At 39.3% G+C, this 21536-nt stretch overlaps 1 protein-coding gene across 4 annotated transcripts in view; it reads left to right on the top strand.

The window, feature by feature from the left end:
- The window catches only part of ITCH (itchy E3 ubiquitin protein ligase), a 57936-nt gene that overhangs the window by 17288 nt on the left and 19112 nt on the right, over window positions 1-21536 (top strand). For all 4 annotated transcript variants that reach the window (XM_063172139.1, XM_063172141.1, XM_063172138.1 and 1 more), the window contains 8 exons: window positions 8059-8149; window positions 10656-10794; window positions 12659-12783; window positions 13928-14065; window positions 16168-16210; window positions 18188-18357; window positions 19476-19710; window positions 20936-21031. In XM_063172139.1, coding sequence (XP_063028209.1) covers window positions 8080-8149; window positions 10656-10794; window positions 12659-12783; window positions 13928-14065; window positions 16168-16210; window positions 18188-18357; window positions 19476-19710; window positions 20936-21031 — 1016 coding nt within the window. In that variant the 5' untranslated portion in view covers window positions 8059-8079. The remainder of the gene's footprint in view (window positions 1-8058; window positions 8150-10655; window positions 10795-12658; window positions 12784-13927; window positions 14066-16167; window positions 16211-18187; window positions 18358-19475; window positions 19711-20935; window positions 21032-21536) is intronic.

The following is a 21536-nucleotide window of genomic DNA, read 5'->3' as shown; positions in this document are numbered from 1 at the left end:
GTCTTTCTTGGAATTTTTGATATTGCAGTTCTGTTTCTTTACACATTGTCTTTTCCCCATTCTTTTATTCAGAATCAAATGCTACATGTGTAGCAAAAAGTGGTGTGAACTATTTCTGCTGAGGAGGTGCAGGTTTCACAAGCAGGCTTCTTGTTCCAGAGAAATGCTAATGACTGAATTCCTTATAATTTTGCTGTAAGTCTCCAGTTTGGGAGGCCTGAAGACAGTTTAATTTGGACTGCAGTGTTGGAAGCATTTTTCTCCTCAGGCTGAAGTTGATAGACCAGTTTTTCCAACCTGTGCCATTTGCACAAGGAACCCTACCTGGTGATCCCAGGTATTCAGGGAAAAGTTAAAGTGAGTTCTCTGGATGTCTGCCTACAACGTTTCCAGAGTTATTCTGCCTTTCATTGGGCAATGTTTTTGCTTTGGTAGGCAGAAGGAATGTTCTTCAACATTTCCAACTTAAAAACTTCAGATTCAGAGGAGTTTCCCATGCTCAGTTCTCTCTTGAAGTGGTTGGTATTTAGGAACAAGGAATCAGCACTGAGGATTACTTTTGCATAAATAATTGTTTCTATAAAAGGTATTTAAGATTGATAGTATGTAATTTCTTAGTGTTTGCTGCTGTAATTTAAGATCTGTTTGTGACAATCATTTTTGATGCCATTGTTGTATATCAGTATAGAGTCACACTTGTCATTCAGGTTGCACTGAGCTCACAGGAAGTTAGTTAAACAAAATTCACTGAGTTTGCAGGGTAAGGAGTCTCACTCTCTTTACCAGGGATAATGTGATATTTATCTTTAAAATCTCACACTCTCACACATTTCATTAACTCGTGCTCTCATATGTGTACTCTCAGACACCAGAACGTTTCTGGGTGTCAAGGTGGGATAGTTGGTGTCTCTTTTGTGCTTTGTGGAGGATGGGACTAATGGTGTCTGTCACTGTTCATTGTGCTCCAGGTTCCTGTTGGTGATAACAAACTACTTCACATATGGATATTTTACATCCTCTGGGAGTCAAGAGTTATTTTTTGCTACTCCTTTGCTCCAGAATCTGGCATACTTCAGCTTCCATAAATCTTCAGTGGAGGCTAATGCTGCTTGGTTTTTTCCTTATTTGGAATATCCATCTCTTTAAAGCTACAGTCTGTTTTCCTGTTGGGCTGACAGGAAATGGAATGACATATGTGATGTGACATAACCCTGTTGGCACTCTCCTCTTTGAAGCACAGGCTGTTTTGCTGGTCAGGCATCTGTGCTGGAGTCTTATCAGAGTGAAGGCATCCTGGCCTTGACACAAACATTCCTGTTTTATTCTTGTAAGAAGTGCCCTTTGTTATCAATCAAAGCCATTTTAACTCTTGTTTAGCTGATTTATACACGTTTTCATCCCTACTTTGTTCATCTCAGTTTAGCATTTTCATTACATTCTCTATAAGGTATGTTTGTTCGTAGCAGTAAAAGATTCAGTAGAAAAGTTCAGAATGGAGGCTCTGGAGAACAGATTCAGATAATCTCACTTGTAGAATTAGACCTGTTGATTTAGGGAAGATGTAACTTCTGACTCTTGATATACCACTGTCCTTGGATGCAGAAATGATCATCTGTACAGAGCTGTAACAAGAAAGTGATTCCTATGTTGAGCCAGGAGTACTGTAGATAATATATATTGTATATATGGTTCAGATATGAAAAAAATATACAATTTAAAGACAGGATAGTAGATTAAGCTTCTACTTCAGCATCAAGGATTTCTCATTAGCAAGTCTACTGTAGGGCCAGGACAGAAGTTAGGCACCTCTTTTTCATTTGTTTTGTGGTTGATATATCTTGCTTGTCCCTCCTTGCAGCCTCTGAAGGTCATGTCACTTGGTTTGCTTCCCAAACTGATTAAACTGTATTCCCCATGAACATATTTTTAGTCTGTGTGTTGAATTGGCTCCAGTCTTATCTTTCAGTCAGGATCACTCTTGTTTCTCTCAGAGCAGCAGTGTGGATGCTGGCTTTGTACCTGGATAACCTGAGCCTGGAGGCTGCAGGGAGCTGTGCCTGTGCTGGCTCTGCTGGCAGGGCAGACAGGACCACACAGCTCAGTAATCCAGCCCATGGCCTCTTTTCAGACCCATCATGTATCTGACTTTTGTACAAAAACCAATTTGGGCATTTGAAATCCCAGCAGTTGCGTTCTGGCACAGACTGCTTGGATTCTCCAGACTCCTTGGTGAGGTAGATGGATGTGGTGCTCCTCACAAAGTAATGGCCAAAGGGAGCCAAGCTGCATTCTGTGCTAAACCTCTCTGATCCATTCCTTATATAAATATCCTGTGATGCAAACCTCATAATTGCTTCCCTTTCCAACGTGTACTCAACACTCTTCTAATCTGTGTCTATTCTTTTCTCTCTGGTTGATTACTCAGCAGTTTCTTCCTTTCTGTCTTTTGACTTGTTTGAGCAAACCTGACCACGTCCTTAAAACTTATTTTAGGGGGAAAAAATGTGTAAACCACTAAAACCAGCTTTGTCAAACCACATTTTACTTTAAAGAGGAACAGCTAAAGTAACTGCAAATTTGCTAAGCAAGTAAGTTGCCAAACTCCCTGTCTCTGTCTAGGCTCACTGTGTAGTTATAGCTAACATTAAAGAGAAAAACCTTTTCCCCAGTATGCATGCCTTCAGTTAAAGAGAGGCTTCAGTGTTTGGGGGGAAGGACAGGAAGCATTTCTATAATTTCTCACACACAAAAAATGTGCCTGTATTTATCATGTACCTGTTGATAAAAGGGACAGGTTACATTTTACATGCAGTTTTCTGAACAAAATTTTGTATATTTTATGGTTTCTCCCAAAAGTCTGTATTCCTGTTACATGGTGACGTTCTCAAAACCATTTTTAAAATTACTGGCTATGTTAATAGAATTTTTTTCATTATGCAGGTTTTTTTTCTCCATTATTGAAATTGCAAATGCACTTTGAATAGGAACACCTGCAAAGAGCAGCTTAGCCTATTCTTAAAATTAATTACTAAACATAAGACTTAAAGCAGCCAACAATATGCAGTTATTTCAGTATTTTTTAAATTATAAAGAGCATGTGCCAACATATTTCCAAAGCTATGCATGTGGAATACAGTCACAGGGTTTCATTCTCACCTCAGTGTCTCCTTTCAAATAAATACAAAACAAAATTACCTTCTTCAGTAAGCTGGTTCCTTACCAGATAAATTCCAGTGCTGAACAAAGTCACCCAAGTTAAATTGCTGTGACACTGAAAGTCTCTCAATCCATTGATAGCATTTTTTTCTGTCTGTACTCCCTGATTTTTGTGGTTTGAGGAGCTCCTGCCCAGCTCTTCCCTTCCTTGGTTTAACCACAAAGCACTAAAAAGAGTGGAGATAAAAGCAGCTTTCTTGTGATTTCTTAGAAAAATAACTGAGATCCTCCTTTGCTGCCTTCCTTTCTCCCAGTGTAGCATTTGGGTTGCACTCTCCTCCTTCTTTTACCCCTCACACTGTAAACTGTGGTGGAATTTTGTTGTCTTGGATGCAAATACCCCAGCAGCACTGGGGGGAAGCTGCTGGGAGGGCACTGCAGGTGGGATTCAGAGAACAGAACCAAAAGGATGCCTGGCCTGAGTTTCCTGCTGTGAGGCAGCTTTATTTTAAGCAGTGTTTGTCCAAACCTGCCTGAGTACCAACAATGGTGCATGCAATTATGAAGCTGAGTATAATTTATCTAATAATTTACATATTATGGTAGGATGTTATAGAAGCAAACCTCCCTTGGAGCAGGTATGCAGCCACCAAGGAAGTTCAGACAATTATTTCAATGGTTTATTTTTAGTTGCAAGAAGATACTCTGTGTCTATTCTATCTTTTTATATGCCAAATAATTTGTCTTGTTCATTTCTGAGAAAATCATACTTACCTTGTCATGCTCTGAACATCCATTACACTGCCCCAGTCATTCTGTCACAGCTCTCAAACCTTTCAGCTGATGTTCCTAAATTTCAGATTCTGACAGTTTCTTGGAAGTGAGTTGTAGCATCTGGGAGAAAAATGGCAATAGGAGTTTTCTATAATTTAAAACAAAACAATACCAGAACAACAAAACACCAACCAACTACAACAACAAGAAAAAAACCTCTAAACCCAGCCCAAACCAGACAAAATCCCTAAATATCCATGAAGATGTGTTTGATTTTGTACTGCAGAAAAAAACATGCATCCTGAACATGCATTCTCAGCTTTGGAATGGCAGTTTCAACTTGTGCAAGTGCTTGTAGAATTACATTGAATTTATGAAGACATTTGCTTTTCACATTCCTAAGTACTATTTCTATTATAATAAAATTAGATGGAAGTATTTTAATAATGATTGAGGAGTGGTTTTTAATTTTGTGATTAAGCTTACAAGTAGCCCTAGGCTGATTCTGAGTTGAAATCATCTGCAGCTTTTAATAGAGTAGCTTTTTACATAAAAACAAAATCTGTTTGGTGTATTTGTTACATAAATCAAGACAAGTAAAATGTTAAAATTTAAATGTAAATAGACAATAGCTGAATTTGTGTGACTGATGGCATTAATGCCTTTTGCACTCTTTTGCTTCTTTCTAAGTCTAGTTCATTAATCACCACAGATTCTTCTTTGGCTAATCAGTATATTTTAGCTTAGTTTCCTAACAGAATTAGGTGTACATAATTCCACCTGCTCTCTTCCCATTTTCCTGTGTGCTGCACTACAAACTTTCTAAATTACTAATCCATTCCAGCTAGAAACTGATGGAGATGGAGGTAGAGAAGTTGATGAAATTTCTATGAGTTGTGAAAAATCCAGGTAAATTATATACATGCATGGTAGGGAAGGGACTTAAATTAGTGCCCAGCTGAGAGAAAAGCTGCAGTGTGTTTTCTATGATTATTCCTTGCTGGAAGCTTGGCATGGAACCAGCTATTCTGCTTGTGGAGTCTTTCTCAGGTACTTAGGGGTAGTAGAAGAGGAACTGGAGTCAAGGAATTGGAAAACGTGGAAAGAGAGAGAGGGAAGGATGTTGAAGTGCAGGGCAGAGGTAAATTGTTGCTTCCTCCTTCTTCTTCCTCTGGAACTCTGCTTTTCCTGGCTAATTAATGGAGCTTACCATAGGTGTACAGCCTCTAGGTTTTTGCAAGAGTACAATAAAATAAGTCTCTTCAGCTTTATTGTTCAAAAATAATTAGAAACTTTCTAGCAGCTGAGAGAACTAAACAGTGTGTAGTACAGTTTCTTTTTTTTAGAAGTTTTGGCAGGCAGTGTATTCCTGGAATTTTCCTGAAGCTGGTTGTTGGTAAGGCTGTGTCTCCCATCATTTACACTTCCACATGTGTTAGTTCAGCAGGTGTTTGCAGGACCCTCATTTCAGATGTGGTTAAGCTGCTGGATTTTCTTTGCATATTCTCAATGAAAATTATTAAATGCTACTAAAATAATTTTAATAAGTGTATTTGCTGGGTTAGAAATCAAAGTTGGCTTTAACATGTGCTTCTGAATGAGTGTTGTGTGGTGTAAATGCTTAATGTGGGAGTTCAGTAAAGAGGGATCTCCTTCAGGGATCCCAGGTGTATTCTCTGCAGTGTTATTTCTCTGGGTGGGAGCTGGCAGCTCTTTTGTAAATCCAAATTCCTTCGGACTGTCCAGTGTGTCAGTGCTGGTCTAGATGTGATCTGATTGCTTTCATACAGCATGAAGGATACCCAGGGAGGTTGGTACAACCAGTCACAGGAGCAGAATTAAAAATTGCCCTCTAAATCATTTAAATTTAAGCTACTTTTTAAAAACTTTGGTTAAAATCTTTTTCACTCTAACATGATTTAAATTTGTGTGATTCACATCTGAAATTTAGTAACAGCATTGAACCATACCAATAACACCAAATACTATTTGAGCAAGTCATTAGTACTTTTCTTTGGAGGTGTCACATTTTGCAGTAGGAAACACTGGCATCAGCAAGCTGCAGGATGCAAGAATGACCCATTTCACAACTTTGAAACACCTGTGGGGTTACAATTCCCACAGTCACTGTCACAGACATTTGCTTCAAATCACAGCCTCCAAAAAGAAAGTTGCCTTATCAAGACCAGATCTCCTTGCACAAATTCTGGTTTCCTTGATGTAAAAAATGCATATTATATGTTAGGCTCTTCACAAATACTAAAATGAATACTATATGTGTTATGTTGGGAAGTTATGCCGTATTAATCTCTTTTAACTAGTGCTGTATTAATCTCTTTTAAAGTAATGTGGTAGCTATAGTTTTGAGGCTATAACATAATATTAAAATAGGAACTATGTGGTGTAAGATGCTTTTTGTAACTAGCTCAAGGAATGGATAAGATAATCAAGAAGTTCTTCACACAGAGATAACAGCAACAAGACACCAAAAATCCCAAGAGAATTATTGCCTCCTTATCAGGACAACCCAGACTTCTCCCAGACTTTGAGGAACCTCAGTGACTGATTTACAAGATGGGGGGGAGTTGAAGTTAAGCAGAAATACCCTTAGTTTGAAAGGAATGTTTGTATCATGTATGAGATAGATGAATATGCAATAGGCTATTGCTTGTAAGGGTTAATCCTTTGTTAGCAAGGTGTGCTTTTGTGGCAGAATGCAAAAGCACCCAGTTGTCCATAATTCTTTGCTTTTTTGTTGTCTTTTATTGTCCTAACTTCGATTGTCCAAATTCTTTCTGTCCTAATTTTTATTACTATTTTATTACTATTAAACTTCTAAAATTTTAACACAAGTGAATGACGTTTTTCACACTTAGTGTGGCTGAGCATGTTTGGGGTTAGATAAACTGCCTGTGCTGTTACCAGCTGTGGGTTCATAAATGGAGTCTTTTGACTCACGATACAGATAGCAGCAGCCTAAGCTAACACTTTTCTTTCTTGCTGGGAGTCATGTGTGCACAAAAGTGCTTGAGGGCTGGCAGGGGATGTTTGCTCTGCATTGGGATCCTGCCTGGTGCTGCCCAAAGCAGAGCATCAGTGGGGGCTCAGGGCTGCAGAGGAGCTGAGCCCCACGAGAGGGGGGCGCCCAGGGAGGTGCACAAATGGTTTGCAGTTGGTGCTGAGCAGGGAGATGGTGTGGGAGGAGGGAACAGGGCATGGCAGGGATGCAGGGAGTGCTCTGGAAGTTGTATCCAGCAGGCTGTTCATTTTGCAGTGGAGTTCAGTTGGTAGGAGATGCTGAGGTGAAATGTGTTTTAAAACCAAATAGGTGATGGGGTACCTGGGTATTTCCAGAGTGATGACTGTGTTTAATGTAATAGTACACTATTTAATTTCTCTGGAAGCTCTGTGATGCACGTTGTCCGCTTTGTCCCCCCAAACCAAATACTGCAAGGAGGAGCCTGTGCTGCCTTGGGCTGGGAGGATCAGACCAGCCTTGGTGTGAGGGTTGGTTCTTGGTGTGCCAAGAAGAGTCGTGCAGGGACTGAAAGTTGTCTTGTTCTCTTTCAAAAGTGATGTATTTCCTTTTTTATTTAAGTGCTTTGAAGTGTTACAGCCTCTGTCTGTAGAGTTGCTCTGACCAGGTAAAATCAAAAAAGATACAAAAGTGGCTTTCTCTAAATTTGAAATTCCCTTTTTAATTTAATCATTTATTTTCAGTCTTTTTGCTATGCTTGTGGATTGTAGTGTTTGTTTATTTTTAAAGAAAAAGTAGTGCTTGACACAGAAAGATAAACCTACCCAGGATTTATGACACAAAGACAAGCAGATGTTTTAGACATAAGAGGTACAGCAGACTTTGGAATTAGAACATTATTCACTCATTAGTTCACGGATTGAAGTAACAAAATCAAAAGACCTCTTTTGCCTAGAACCCAAATAGTTACAGGTCATGTAACAGAGACTGAGCCCTTTGTAAAGGATTTTCTGTATTTGGGAAATGGAAAGGAACTAGACAAAAACCAGGTATGATGGGTTTGTTTGCACTGTAATGTATCCACATGTCAAAAGCCAGATGAATTTTTGAGCTTCTGAATATTGAAATGTTTGCATTCTCTCTTCATGCAGATTCAAGATCCAGCCCATATTATGGCTGGCAGTGGGTCCAGATCAGGACCAGCCAGTGGGTTGTCCATGAAATCACAGCTTCAGATCACTGGTGAGCATTGTGAAATTATGTCTCTTTTCTGCTTAGAAATGTGACAATGTTTTCCCACAATTAAACAGAGTTTACTGTGTTGCATTTCAGGAAGTTTTGCATTTTAAAACACCCAAGAGAAGTCAGGATTGATGTTAGGCAATCATTACTTAGCAACTACTTTATTCTGGGTTTTATCTAAAATGCATTTTGAAATTATGCATATTGGTGTAAAAGAAAAAAGAAAGGAATCATTCGTTTTTGTTGCTGTTAATTGTACAGACAGTCCTCCTGGAAATGTAATAGTGCATTATGATCCTGCTTGCACTTACTGCAACTTGGCATAATATCAAATCAAACACTTTTTCCTGATACTGCTGTTCATTGAAGTTGACTTATGGCTTCTCCCTTGTGACATGTTTTTATGACCACCATTGAAATGCATTAAAAAAGCGATAAAAAATTTAATGAAAGTGTTGGTGAGAATATCACTGTCATTGAACACCTCTGGATTGTTTGGAGATGGATTTACATGACAGCCTTTGCTTTTTGTAGTGCCTTACCAAGAGAGGAGCAGTTGAAACTTAATTATCAAAGTTTCCTCACTTCTGCTTTCTGGAAATTTAACTGGGCTATCAAAACTGAATGGGAGATCCAGGGGTGTGTGCAGATCTCTGTTTAGAAGCATCAAGAGTAAATTTTGCTCCCTCAGTGTGAAGACTGTGGGCGTATGCAGTCGTTTCAGAAAAGGGATATTGTGGGGATGAAAAGAATGGTCAAAAATAGATAAAAAGCTTTAGACTAGGAAGGAGGTTGGATCTCACTGTTGCACAGACTGTAGCTGTCTCTCTGAGGTCACAAGCTTGTGTTTCCTCAGTAGGCTGTGAGGCTGTAGAGAAATCTTGTCCCTGCAAGTTGATATTGGAGAGAATTTGGAAGAGGTTTTCACAGAGGTACCTCCTCCACACAGGGATGGAGAGCAGAGCCAAGGATTGAAGTGGTGATTGCTGTCCAAGGCCTGACACTCACACAAGAACAGTGAATAAATGCCTCAGTGTTTAGAATTGAGATTACTGAGGTATTTGAATTTCAGGTCTGAATTTCTGCAGATGTTCAGCCATGATTTGCAGCAAACTGTTGCTGGTGTCACCTCCCTCCTGCCCTACCCTCAGATCTCCATTCTGCTGCCCTCATGAGTTTTAAATGAAGTTTCAGGGTGTCTGGATAAGAACAAACTTGGAAAGTAGGTACAAATCTGTTGATTTCTGCTGCTCCAAGGCAGGTCTTTGGGATAATTAGAGATGTTTAGGTGTGAGGTGCTGTAGCTTAGAAGTACTGGAGACAGGAGGGGAAGGACAGGGAGCTGTTTGTGAAAATTAATGAGTTGAATTCTGTGAGATGTCTGTAATACGCAGAGGAAGAGTTTTCCTTGGGAGCATTTCAGAGCAGTTTATACTAAGCTACTTCTCTAAATCTCTAAAGGAGCATAGGCTATAACGGGAATCTGGGGAGATTAGCCAGATGGGCCTGAATTAGTCATTTCTTTTTAAGGATGTAGTGAGGCTGTGGTGGGTGACAAACACACAGAAGAGCAAATTGTTTTTTGCCAGACCAGTGAATTCAGGAGCCAGCTGGAAATGATAATATCTTTGTTTTCAGTACTGTTTTATGAGTTCAGTGTTGCCAATGAATCCAAGACACCTGGGACTCAAATATCAGGGTAGACACTCAATCATAAAGGAGGCAGCATAGCAGTGGTGTTTGGAAAGATGGGAATGCTGCAGTCAGTAATACTGAATGCTTAAAAAAAATCCAAACACCAAAAAAAACCCCACTCACCACACCCCCTCCCCACCAAAATTAAAGCTCTAGAGCTGCAAGTCTTGCCCAGATTTGTTGTTGCTAGAACAGGAGGTAGCTACTGGAACCCAGGGTTTGGATTCAGCTTTTCAGTAAATTTGCTTAGGTGCAGAAAGCTTTACACAAAATTCATTTTGTCAGTGATTTTGTCCATGAGAAGTTGTGGCAATTTTCCACAGTGCCTTGATGAGAGGCAGATCATGTTTTGAGCTTTTTAACAAGCAGTGTAATAAACTCCAGGAATTCTCTTGGCTGGTGATAGACAGGAGATGCTTGTGGAGGATATTTTCTCTTTCAACACCTAAGCACTTCTGTGGATCTTGTACTAGTTATGATTAATAAGAGTGTCTGATGTTTCAAAAGTATTGTTGCATGTTTTAGGTGTTTGTGTGAGCTATGGCATTGTAAATGAGCTGGAATGCAAGAGGGGTTTTATTCATGTAATGTGGTTTTATTCTTGAGTGTTCCTCTTCCTTTTCCAAATTCTCTCCCATATCCACTTGCAGGGACAAGAGGGTTTTTATTCATGTAATGTGGTTTTATTCTTGAGCCTGCTATCAGACATCAGTGATGTGACACTTGAATACTGAAGCACCCAACTGAAAAATACTCTTTGTAATTGAAATCCTCCTGAGTAAATTACTGATTTTTTTCTCTTTCTTAACAGTTATTTCAGCAAAACTAAAAGAAAAGAATAAATGGTTTGGACCTAGCCCTTATGTGGAAGTCTCAGTAGATGGACAGTCAAAGAAGACAGAAAAATGCAACAATACAAATAGTCCAAAGTGGAAACAGCATCTTACAGTGTAGGTTTGGTCTTATTTTCCAATTTATTTGAGTTAAATTAAAGCAATTGACAGTGGGTTTGAAGATTATGTTTTTATTTTAAGCAAGGAGTCGAATGTTGTATGAGGTGGTGACATTTGTATAATTTTTAGAGTAAATATAGTACAGTCTGAAATAGATATTTACAAACGATTGCACTGCTTGTGCTTATATTTTGTGTTGCTATGTGTGGCATATTAAAGGAGCTCTAATTCTGTGAGTAGTAAGGACAGTAATTTGATATTAAAATTGATGGTCCCATGCCCATTTTTGTTGTTATATTTAAAGTTACAGCTTTCAGAAGTTCTGTTGCTGAAAGTGTTGCTGTTCTTTGTGTCCCACTGTCGTGTACCATGTCATAACACAGGTAGTTGGCTCTCTCATGTGCACCTCTAAATTCAAGCACAAATCCAAAATTCCCAATCAATTTCTGCAAATTGTTAGTACAAAACTAACATCAGATTCAAGATTAATTCAGCTGTTGATATTTGCTTGGCCCAGTATTTGTGTTGTGAATAAAGAAGATACACAAGTTCTATAAAATTTAGTTTTCTCTTAACATCACATGGAACTCTGGGATAAAGATCAGTCTGTGCTTGCACATTGAACAGGGACTTTTCACAAGGGCATGCTGGGTGGGATATTAGGAAGAAATTCTTCCCTGGGAGGGTGCTGAGGCCCTGGCACAGCTTGCCCAGGGAAGCTGTGGCTGCCCCTGGATCCCTGGGAGTGTTCAGGGCCAGCCTGGATGAGGCTTGGAGCAATCTGAGGTAGCAGAAAGAGGGGTGCAATGAGACAGGCTGTAATGTCCCTTCAATGCAAACTATTCAGTGGTTCTGTGATTTGCTTGTACTTAAATTGTAGATTATTCCTCTTGAAGCATCTCGAACATTGCCTGAGGAAAACCATTTCTGTATCTGTACTTTTATTGTACTTCAGATTGTTGTGAAGTTTTAGTTACTTCTATTTACTACCTTACTTTGCACTAAGGTGTATTAAGAAAAAGAAAATCTTGCACTTTATACGGATGTAAGTGTAGAAGAGCAGAATTTTCTTTTACCTTTTAAAGCTTTCCTTTTTCTCTTTCATTTTTTAATGGGAATGTTGGTGGTTTGTGCTGTGCAAATCCACACAATAATGCATGTGCCATTTTTACCCTTGTTGAGTAAGAGCTGAGCACAGGCACCCCCTGTATATCAGCTGCATTGGAAATTACACTAAAGCTGCATGGAGCTTAGTGAAGTAAATTGGTTTTTGTGAAATATATTGACATAGCTGCCTATATCCAGATTCAGGATAAAAAGGAAAAGTATAGTCCCTTCTGCAAATGAGGGTAGGCCCTCTTGGGGTTCCTCTCTGTGGAGTTAGGTGGATCTTCTCAAGGGATTGGCTGACTGGGAAAGCCTGGACTTATCAACCATATACAGCTGAAATTATCCACTGAGAAAATAAGCTGTCATTAGTACCCATTACTCACAATGAAAATAATTTTAAACTATATAAATGTTAGAGTATTCCTTATAGAAAAATAATATTAGCATTAAAAATTACTTTGAAGTTGTTGTCACAGAACTTACTGTGTTGTATATGCTAGTAGTTTTTCTATATTTCACATAAAATAGTAATAATAAAAAATGTATTTGGTCTGTGAACTGTCTTGCAACAGTCTTGATTGATATGACTTATCCAGGTGACATGACAATGTGATAATTGGAAATGGTTTGATGTTACCACCATTATTTCTTTGTTTTTAAATTACTTCTAGTGACAGTGGAAATAGATGGCTCAGTTCGCCCCCTTCCCCACCAACAAATGCCCTTACAGTGCTCAACTTTTTCTTTTCAGAATTGTCACTCCTGTAAGTAAATTAAACTTTCGAGTCTGGAGCCATCAAACATTAAAGTCTGACGTGCTGCTGGGAAGTGCTGCTCTGGATATTCAGGAGACACTGAAATCCAACAGTATGAAGTGTAAGTCTGAGCTGTGTGGTAGTGAACATGAGTGCTGTGTGCACCTCTGCAAATGGCCCTTAAGGGTTCCTTTGGGTGCTCCTGGTTGCTTTTATGAGCTTCCTGTTACTTTTTCAGTTTCATCTTTTTTGATTATACACAGCCATGCTATCCCAAAAAATGTTTTTCTTTGCTAGTGTGTGCAAGACTGAGTGAAAGAAAAGAGTTTCGTTCATATAGCTTAAAAATTCAAACTATGGTTGGGATTCTGGTGCTAGACAGGAAATGTGTAAAGTTATTTTTGTTCTAAATAGTGCTACAGGGGTATGTTGTATTATTAATCTTGGATTTAATTAGGCTTTGGGCAGTATATGCATCCTGGACAGCTTGAAGGAGAAATACAGAATTCTGCAGACCCATTCCAGCTCTCAGGGGGCTGCAGCACAGAGCTCTGTGCTGTCCTGCTTTTGTTCTGTCCTTTAAGGAAGCGTTGGCTTCCCAACTGTCACACATGGGTGTTGCAGATGGAGAATGCTGACAGCAGTGAGAGCTGCTCTCCTGGCAGTCTGCCCTGCTGAATCTGGGTGAAAATCCCTGTGGATCAGTGCATTTGTTGTCTCACACCAGGCACCTGTTGGAGCTCACTGGAATTTGTTTCAAACATTTCAGCAGGAATGCTTATTTGCAGTTCTGTTTCACTGAAAACTGAATATTCCATTGGTCTGGGGATATGATGGAAAATGTTCACATTCTGAATGTGAATCTGGGTGTCATTAGGTAAAAGTGAAGCTTTTTTGTCAGAAGACAGAAGTTGTATCTGCTCTGAAAGGGAATTACACTTCCTTACTCTATATTTAGGGCAGGTGCATTAATTGCTGTGGAAATGTGAGAGTCAATCTCTGCCGTCATGATAATCCTTTCTAGGCAGCAACAAGATTATGCTCCAGTTTTGCCCTTTTTGTAGAAACAATAACTTTCTAATGATGTATGAAAATGCTCAGTTTTACCACACAAAAAAATAACGGAGAGGTAGAGCTGTAGGTCTGGGGGTTGTTGGGTTTTTTTCCCCCCTTGATCCCTGAGGTTTGCAATTGGCTTCTTGAATAAAAGGCCCTTTTTTCTCATGCAGTAAGATAAGCTCCCTTTGTTCTTTTTTCTTCTCCAGTGGAGCAGGTAGTGGTGACGTTGCACCTCGTTGGTGACAGGGAGCCAGCAGAGGTGGTGGGAGATCTGTCAGTCTGTCTGGATGGGATGCAGGTCGACCCCGAGCTCCTGACCAATGGGGAAGCCTCAAGTACAAGAAGTAAGTAACTTTAAGTCCAAATCTACATTTATCTGCTATGCAAAGCCCCTTTTTTGGAGAAGCTTTAACACAATCTTGAAATAAGCACAATAACAGCAATTTCTGTAACTCTGTTTATAGAGGTCAGAAATCTCATGCATTTTTGAGGTGGAGTCATAGTTCACAGGGCAGACCTTCAGCCTCATTGCAACAAAAACCAGATCAGCATCTTTATTTTCTGAACTTGACAAACTTTTATCCAGTGTTCCCTAATGTTAATGAAGGTCTCTAGCTTCCCTGAATTTTAATGTCGTAAACAGAAAAATGCAAAGTTGGTTTGATCTCGTCATCATCCTAGTAATAAATATTCTGCTTACTAGAAGACATGAATTTATATTAATCTTTCTTAAAATAGCTCATTTAAGCATATTCATAGATTTATTTCCCTGTGGTGGAGAGCTGCAGAGAGGGATTCACTTTCTGTTTCGTTGGTGTGTACAGATTTTTAAACTGAAAACTTGATTTCATGTAAAATATCTAATATAGTAAAATAAAAAGGTAATTTTAATTCCCTTGGAGCAGGACAGTGGAGCATTTCTGAAATACTGTACATTGAGAAGTAGAACTAGGTAAGAGTTGTTTTCCTAGAAAGCAACAAGAGACATTGTCTGCAGTAGTGACCAGCTGGACATTTAATTGGCAAGTTCTAGCTTTCTGGGCTGGGGGGGTGTTAAAGTCCTAGAGGAAATTTTGAAATTTCATCTTGAGTATCATAGAAAAATCGAATTTTTTTGAAATTTGCTTTGAAATTTCATCTTGAGTATCATAGAAAAATGGAATTAATACACAAATACTGTGGCCATATTTCTTAGAGCTTTTAGTCCGTTTTCTTTGCATTTTGTTAAAAGGATCAATTGCGCAGACTGTGTGGAATTCTGTTTGTAAATAAAAGCCAGATGGTGGGATTTTGTGGGACTTACAGAGTGGGGCTGAGATATAGGGATAGAAATATCTAGTGAAAGTACCAAATTTTCCTTTTATGCAATACTTGATTTTCATCTGTGCTTTCTTGCATTTCCCAAAGTTCAGCTACTGAGAAAAAGGTGGGAAAAGCCATGCAGGTAGTGGAATTGAGTACAGGGTTGGGCACAACACAGCAAGCCCCAAGCTCAGCAGAAGGTTCTCAGATAATCAGGGGACTGGAGCACATGAGGAAGGAGTTAAATGTTAAAGTTGTCTAGCACAATGTACAGGCTGAAGGCACTTCAGGCAAACACATTGTTTATGGAGTTACTTTTAAGTTTTCTCTTGCTGGGATTTAATTCCTTCCATGCACAGTCCACTAACAGCTCATTATCCTAAACCTTTCTGTGGCTACATCCTTGTCTTTGGCCTAGATCTGTCCACAGTTCCCATCAGAACTGAAAACTGATTTCTTTACTAATGACATTTGTTCAACTCTATGGAAATAAAGTATTGGTGCTACCTACATGAATGAACAGTTCTGTGCTGCATATCCAAGGTTTGCAAATGCTGGCACAAAAGGCAAATACTTCTAAGCTGGCTGAATAAGCAGTTGCAAAACATTTGCAAATCTAGGCTGAGCTGCTGCAATGCTTTTGGAGTACAGCCATATTTTGTACCTGCTTCAATGCCTTTATGTTCAATAATTTACTGAGAAGGGAAGGGTCTGGGCTAGAGAGCCCAGTAAACAAAGGCCCCAGCCAACCAGAGAGGAGATTCCAGTGAAGTTTTTGTCCTTTCTGCTCTGCCTGCCATCACTGAGAGAGTGAAAAGCCAGCTTCACTTAAAAGAATGAGCACTGTTTTATACTGCTAGAAAGACAGTGTGTGTGTTTGGGAACATTCACCCAGTCAAATGTCCTGTTATGTCTTCCATAAGGTGGAAGTATTACAGTGATAGTGGTTTAAAAAAATTGTATTGACACACACAAATAGAGACATGCAAAATATATACAGCTTTGAAACCCAGCAGATAAGCAGCACATAGTGTCTCACCTCCACACTTGAAAGAAGTGTGAGCATTAAAGGCTGTTCCTTTCCTTGGAAATGATTCAGAGTGTTGCTGATGCTTCTGTTGTCTTTTTCTTCCTGGTATTTAAGGTCCTACACAGAGTGAAAGCTCCAGAGCAAGGAGTGATACACGGTAAGACCTTTTTCCTCTCTCTTTTTTTTTTTTTTTTTTATTCTGTCTTTTAGTGTTCACAGTTTTGAAAGAGAGGAATTGTGTGTTTTGTAAAGAAGACAATGAAAAATTTATGAATATGCCCTGCAGCAGTATCTGTTAAGATCTGAGCATGCCCAAAACAAAAATACTGAACCGTTGCTCTGCTCCATTGTCTGGCTGCAGTTTTGCCTCCATACCTGACTGATCTTTTTGTGTTTTCCCTTTGTGCTCCTCATCCTTCTCCTAGTGATTACCCAAAGTAAAATATATATTTTAAAACCCCCAAAACAAATGGCACTGGTTGTTTTCACACTGGTTTGTTTTATAGTATGGAGGTATCAGAATTATATTTAGCTTTGTTAAGAAGATCCCAAAATCTGTCTGGCACTTACAGTGTGCTAAGGCTGATACCGGATTATGAATCTTGCTGCCTGGTAGGATAAGAGTGTGCCCAACCATGTTACTTTAATTAGTTCCATGTTACTTTAATTAGTTCCCAGTACTATGAGTATTTTAAGGATCTGTACAAGACATAGCACTCAGGATGACATCTGGAGTAACCAAGCTAAATTTCACTTTTTTCAGTAGTTTTGATTCTTGGCTATGTCTTCCCTTGAAAGTTTGGTTTTTTTCTGTTTTCTTTTTGTTTGAATGAATTTTTAGATGTCTGGATATTCAGAACACCTGAATATTATAGAATAATAACAATAATAATGATTCAGTTTTGGTATCAACCAGGGGGCTTTTACTGGTCATTGTGAGGATCATGTAAATGATCAGGAAAGTGACTTTCTACAAGGGCATGATGTGAAAGAACAAGGGGAAATGGTTGAAAAACTGGGGCTAAGCCTCCTACAGATTTGAGATCACTAATGATTTGGACCCATTTATTTTGCAGTTGGTGTAGCATGAATTACATGCACGATGCCTGGTATAGAGCAAAAGTGTTTGACTATGATACTGAGGTTAAATCAACAACTTGGTCCTTTACAACTTGGGATTTACTTGGCCTTACCTGCTGAGTTTTAGTTTGTGTACATTTGAAGGAATGTAATTTTCAAGGTACTGGGTTGAAACTTCCTTCATGTGTGATGGCTTAGGTGTTTGACCTGTAAATCCACTAGAATTTTAGTTGACAACCTTTTTGTTTTGCCCAGCATATTCTGAAAATGCTTTTAACTAAAGATGTAGGTACTTCCAACTCTGCCTAAGGAGATTCAAATGTATCAGAATAATATTCTGCTAGGTGTAAGTGAACAGCACAGCATGGGTCAGTACTGCTGTGTAGTTTCTTAAGTCTTGTAAGGTTGAGCAGTTTATATTCATAGCTGCTAGTCAAAACTTTAATGCTAAATTTTCCAGCCTGTTCCAGAATTGAGTTTAGAGGGAAAAATATGTATGCATTAGTAAGATTTTTAAAATTTGTAACATTTTGTGTGTTCTGAGCATATGCCAGCCCTGTGGAGCAAAGGCACACAGGCTGTTCTCAGGTGTTAGCTTCTCATCTCATTAGGGATTCATGGGCAGAAATAGCTGAGCAGCAAAATCCAGAGCCTGGACCTAAGGGCAAGTGTATCAAATTGGGAAATGAAAGAGGAGATTTTGATGCCAGATGTTATGTACATCTATTTCACCACCTTTCTATCGACTGAGGTTTCAAGTACCTCAGGAGATAAACTCTGAGTGTGTTTATACAGATGTATAGATACTTGGAATTATTGTGAGTGTTACAAATCTCACCTAGTTGTAACTGTTGCACTCTAGTGCCTTTCACGTGTCTTTTCAACCCCCCTGAAAGTGTCCCAGGCCAGGCTGGATGGGGCTTGGAGCAACCTGGTCTAGTGGAAGGGGGCTGGACCTGTCCTAACCCAAACTCTTCCATGATTCTATGATTTGCAAAGTTTCATATCACCTGTGCACTACTAGAACACTTCTCTGTGTCTTTTCCTGCAAAAGGACTAACTCAAATGGCCTTGAAAACTGTGAGGATGCTGCTTCCAGTGAAAACAAGACTGTTAATGGCAGTGACTCTCCGTTGCTCACAAATGGGACCTGCAAACCTGCCAGACCCCCCAGGCCTGCCAGGCCCCCGCCCCCCACTCCCCGCAGACCCCCGTCGGTCGCCGGTACGTCCTTGGGCTGGGCACTCCTTGAGTGAACAAAACTCTTTCTGCTCCTGGTGTTTAACTGCACTTTGGATGGTCAATTCTTTGGCGGGTCGCTTCTGAAGGAGAATTTTTTAGCTTGCATTTGGTACAAGTTGTTTAGTCATTGTTCCTGTCACTGGAAATTTCTTGTTTCCACGTCTGCTCAGGGGTGGTGGCAGTCAGTGATGGTGCTACACAGAGTGGAGCTGGGACCAGGGGAACACGAGTGCTGCTGATGCTGCACTGAAGCATCCACTGAGGGTGACATGAAATCCACTGAAGGCTCACAGAATTGCCTCAAGTTGATAATAATACTGCATTCTGAGATAAAAGTTACTGGTTTCTACAATTGCAGTTAGATTCTGTGAAGCTGCAGCACTTAAAAACATTCATTATCTGCTGAAATGCATAGATTTTTTTTTAATCTAGCTATTTAAAAACTACCTGAAGGCCACTCATTCTGAAAAGTTACTTGATATTTTTGAGGTAATTCCTTTACCCCCATACAATGCAGTGTTTCTCTAGTCTCATTATTACAATTGATAAATGCTGGATCTGGATGGGCCCTGCAATACAGTAATTACTTTAAAAGATTAATCCAGTGCAGTTAATTAATGAGACTTGACCTTTGTTCAACTTCTAACCCCACCCACCAAATGGCATTAAGATAAAACTGAAAGCATTTAAAGAATGTCTGTGTTCCCTTCCCATTGTGATTGTAACTTTCCATGCAATATCAAATCTCCTCTTGAAAAATTTATGCTTATCATCACTTAAATTATTATTCCAAATAATAAATGGAAAATAATTAATTCATTAGTACAAAGAAGTAGTTTTTTATCATCATTTAATGTTTACAGAATGCAGACAAAATAAATATTTATCAGAAATACCACAATGCTGTTTATGGTAGTTTTTGGATGAAAGCATTTTTGCAGTGAGATAGAATTGCTGTTCAGTTTTTGTTTGAGCTATAAAGTGTGGCTGTGGAAACAGCAGTTCTGGCAGGTTTGCTTTTGTGTAATGTGTAACTTCTACAATACATTGGTGATAAATGTCAGTTAAAGGCTTTTTCTCTTCTCTCTCTGACATCATAGCAAGTGCAAATGGTCCTTCATCCACATCCACAGAAAGCGATGGGGCCAGTGCAGGATCACTGGCAGGTACAGCCTCAAATACACCTTCAGAGCAGAGCCCTGAGGGAGCAGCAGCCGCCAGCACAGCTCCTGCCACTCCTGCACTCACCACTCCTCCAGTGTCCAGACAAGTGCAGCCAGTAAATCCTTCACCTCAGGCTCTTACTACAGTCAGCCAAGGGCCTCTTCCACCTGGGTATGGGTTTAATGACTTCTTTCTCCCCATGTGAGCTGACTTCTCTGGTTTTACTTTATTTTACTTACAGTAGGTGTAAGAAACCATAGATAACATCTGTCTTCTGCTGCCTGACAAAAATCCCCCAATATGAATTTGGAGGGTTTATAACTGTTTTGTATGGTTGATCTTCAAGCATTCAAAGAAAGAATTCTGATACTTACCATATGTTCCCATGTCAGTGGAACATAGGTTTAAAATAGTGTGGCAGCTTATTGTCTTTAAATTAAAATAAACTCAGGTAGGAAAATATTGGTACAGATAAGTAGAAGAAAAGCTGCTATTGCAGTCCTGAAGGTTTGGATTTCATACTGCAGCTCCTGAGAGTAGTGTGGACATGCTGCTGTACTTTGGGTACCTATGGAATTTGTCAGATGGTTAACCTCTTGCCTCAAAGCTCTCAACTTAAAAAAAACAACAGCGGGAAAAACATTTCAAGACTCTCTGAGTGAGGGAAATCAAAAGCTTCCCAATGTGAATGGTGAAGTTGGTGAATTACCTGCCTTGTTTTGCAGGTAGTGGAAGCACAAGGTAGGAGCGGTCTGAATTACCTCACAGGACAATGGGAATAAAGAAGTGGTCTTGAAAACAGCAGTTGTTCCTTTACAATTTTGACTTCAACAGAAATGGCAAATAGCTTTTTTTTTTCCCCCGTGATGTTACATTTCATGCAAATGTAATTGATGCAAATGTAATTGATACAGGGATAAGTCATTATCCCAAATACTGCATGTGCAGAAAATGTGACCAATGCCCTTATGGTGATCTCTGCATATACTTGATCACTGAAAAATGTGCATATATTGGATTAATGCTACTCTAAAAGATGATTATTTTCTGTAGTTGATTCTGTTCAATAGCTTATTGATACACTTGATATTGAATACAAAATTTTGGTAAAATTTTACACCTAGGCATGAATTTGAGCTTCTGTTTCCCAGAAAGGGGTCATGTACAATGATTTTTTTATTTTAGTTGGCATAGAATCACTGTTAATATGAATGGTACCATTATGTGCTGCACAATGTTCTGGTGCATCTCATGAGCCAAGGGTTAGTTTGAAGCATTTTGTTTAGAAATAAGCATTTTATGAAAACAGATGTTTCTCATCTTTAAACTGTAGATGAGATGCATGGTTAGAGTAGTTTGATCTGGAGGAAGATTAAACTTTTTAATCTATTTTCAGTTGGGAGCAAAGAGTAGACCAGCATGGTCGAGTGTACTACGTGGATCATGTTGAAAAAAGAACAACGTGGGATCGGCCAGAGCCTCTTCCTCCAAGGTGAGCCATACAATCATCTCACATGTCTGGGGTTTTCAGGAATTAATTGCCTGACAGTTTGCTAAAGCTGGAACAAATATTTGAGAGCAGAAATGTGAACCCAGTTCCTCTGGGTTCTCTCCAAGGAATGCATATGGAAAAGAGCTGAATGTCAAAAAGAGCCAAATCTGAATTTCCTGTCAAAGATGAGGCAAGTGCATCTTTACTGACCAAGAAACAGATTTCAGTTAAAGACAGTAGACACCCCCAGAGTAAAAGGGAACAAAAACCACAGAAAAGTATTTTGGCATTGAGGTGTAACTATCAGCTTGAGCAGCAATGCTCTTGGTTACCTCTTATCTTGAGGTTACTGTTTGCAGGCCTTTGATCTTGTCTCAGGGCTCCCAGCTGCCAATTTATTATGCACATAGAAACCAACTTTTGTTATTAAACTTCTCTAGCTCTTGGCATCAGAACAGCTAGTGATGTTAGCTCACAGTTGCTGTTTCTTATTTTTTAACAATAC

Source organism: Melospiza melodia, chromosome 19, assembly GCF_035770615.1.
Source record: "Melospiza melodia melodia isolate bMelMel2 chromosome 19, bMelMel2.pri, whole genome shotgun sequence".
Taxonomy (NCBI): domain Eukaryota; kingdom Metazoa; phylum Chordata; class Aves; order Passeriformes; family Passerellidae; genus Melospiza; species Melospiza melodia.
This window is presented reverse-complemented; position numbering and strand designations above follow the sequence as displayed.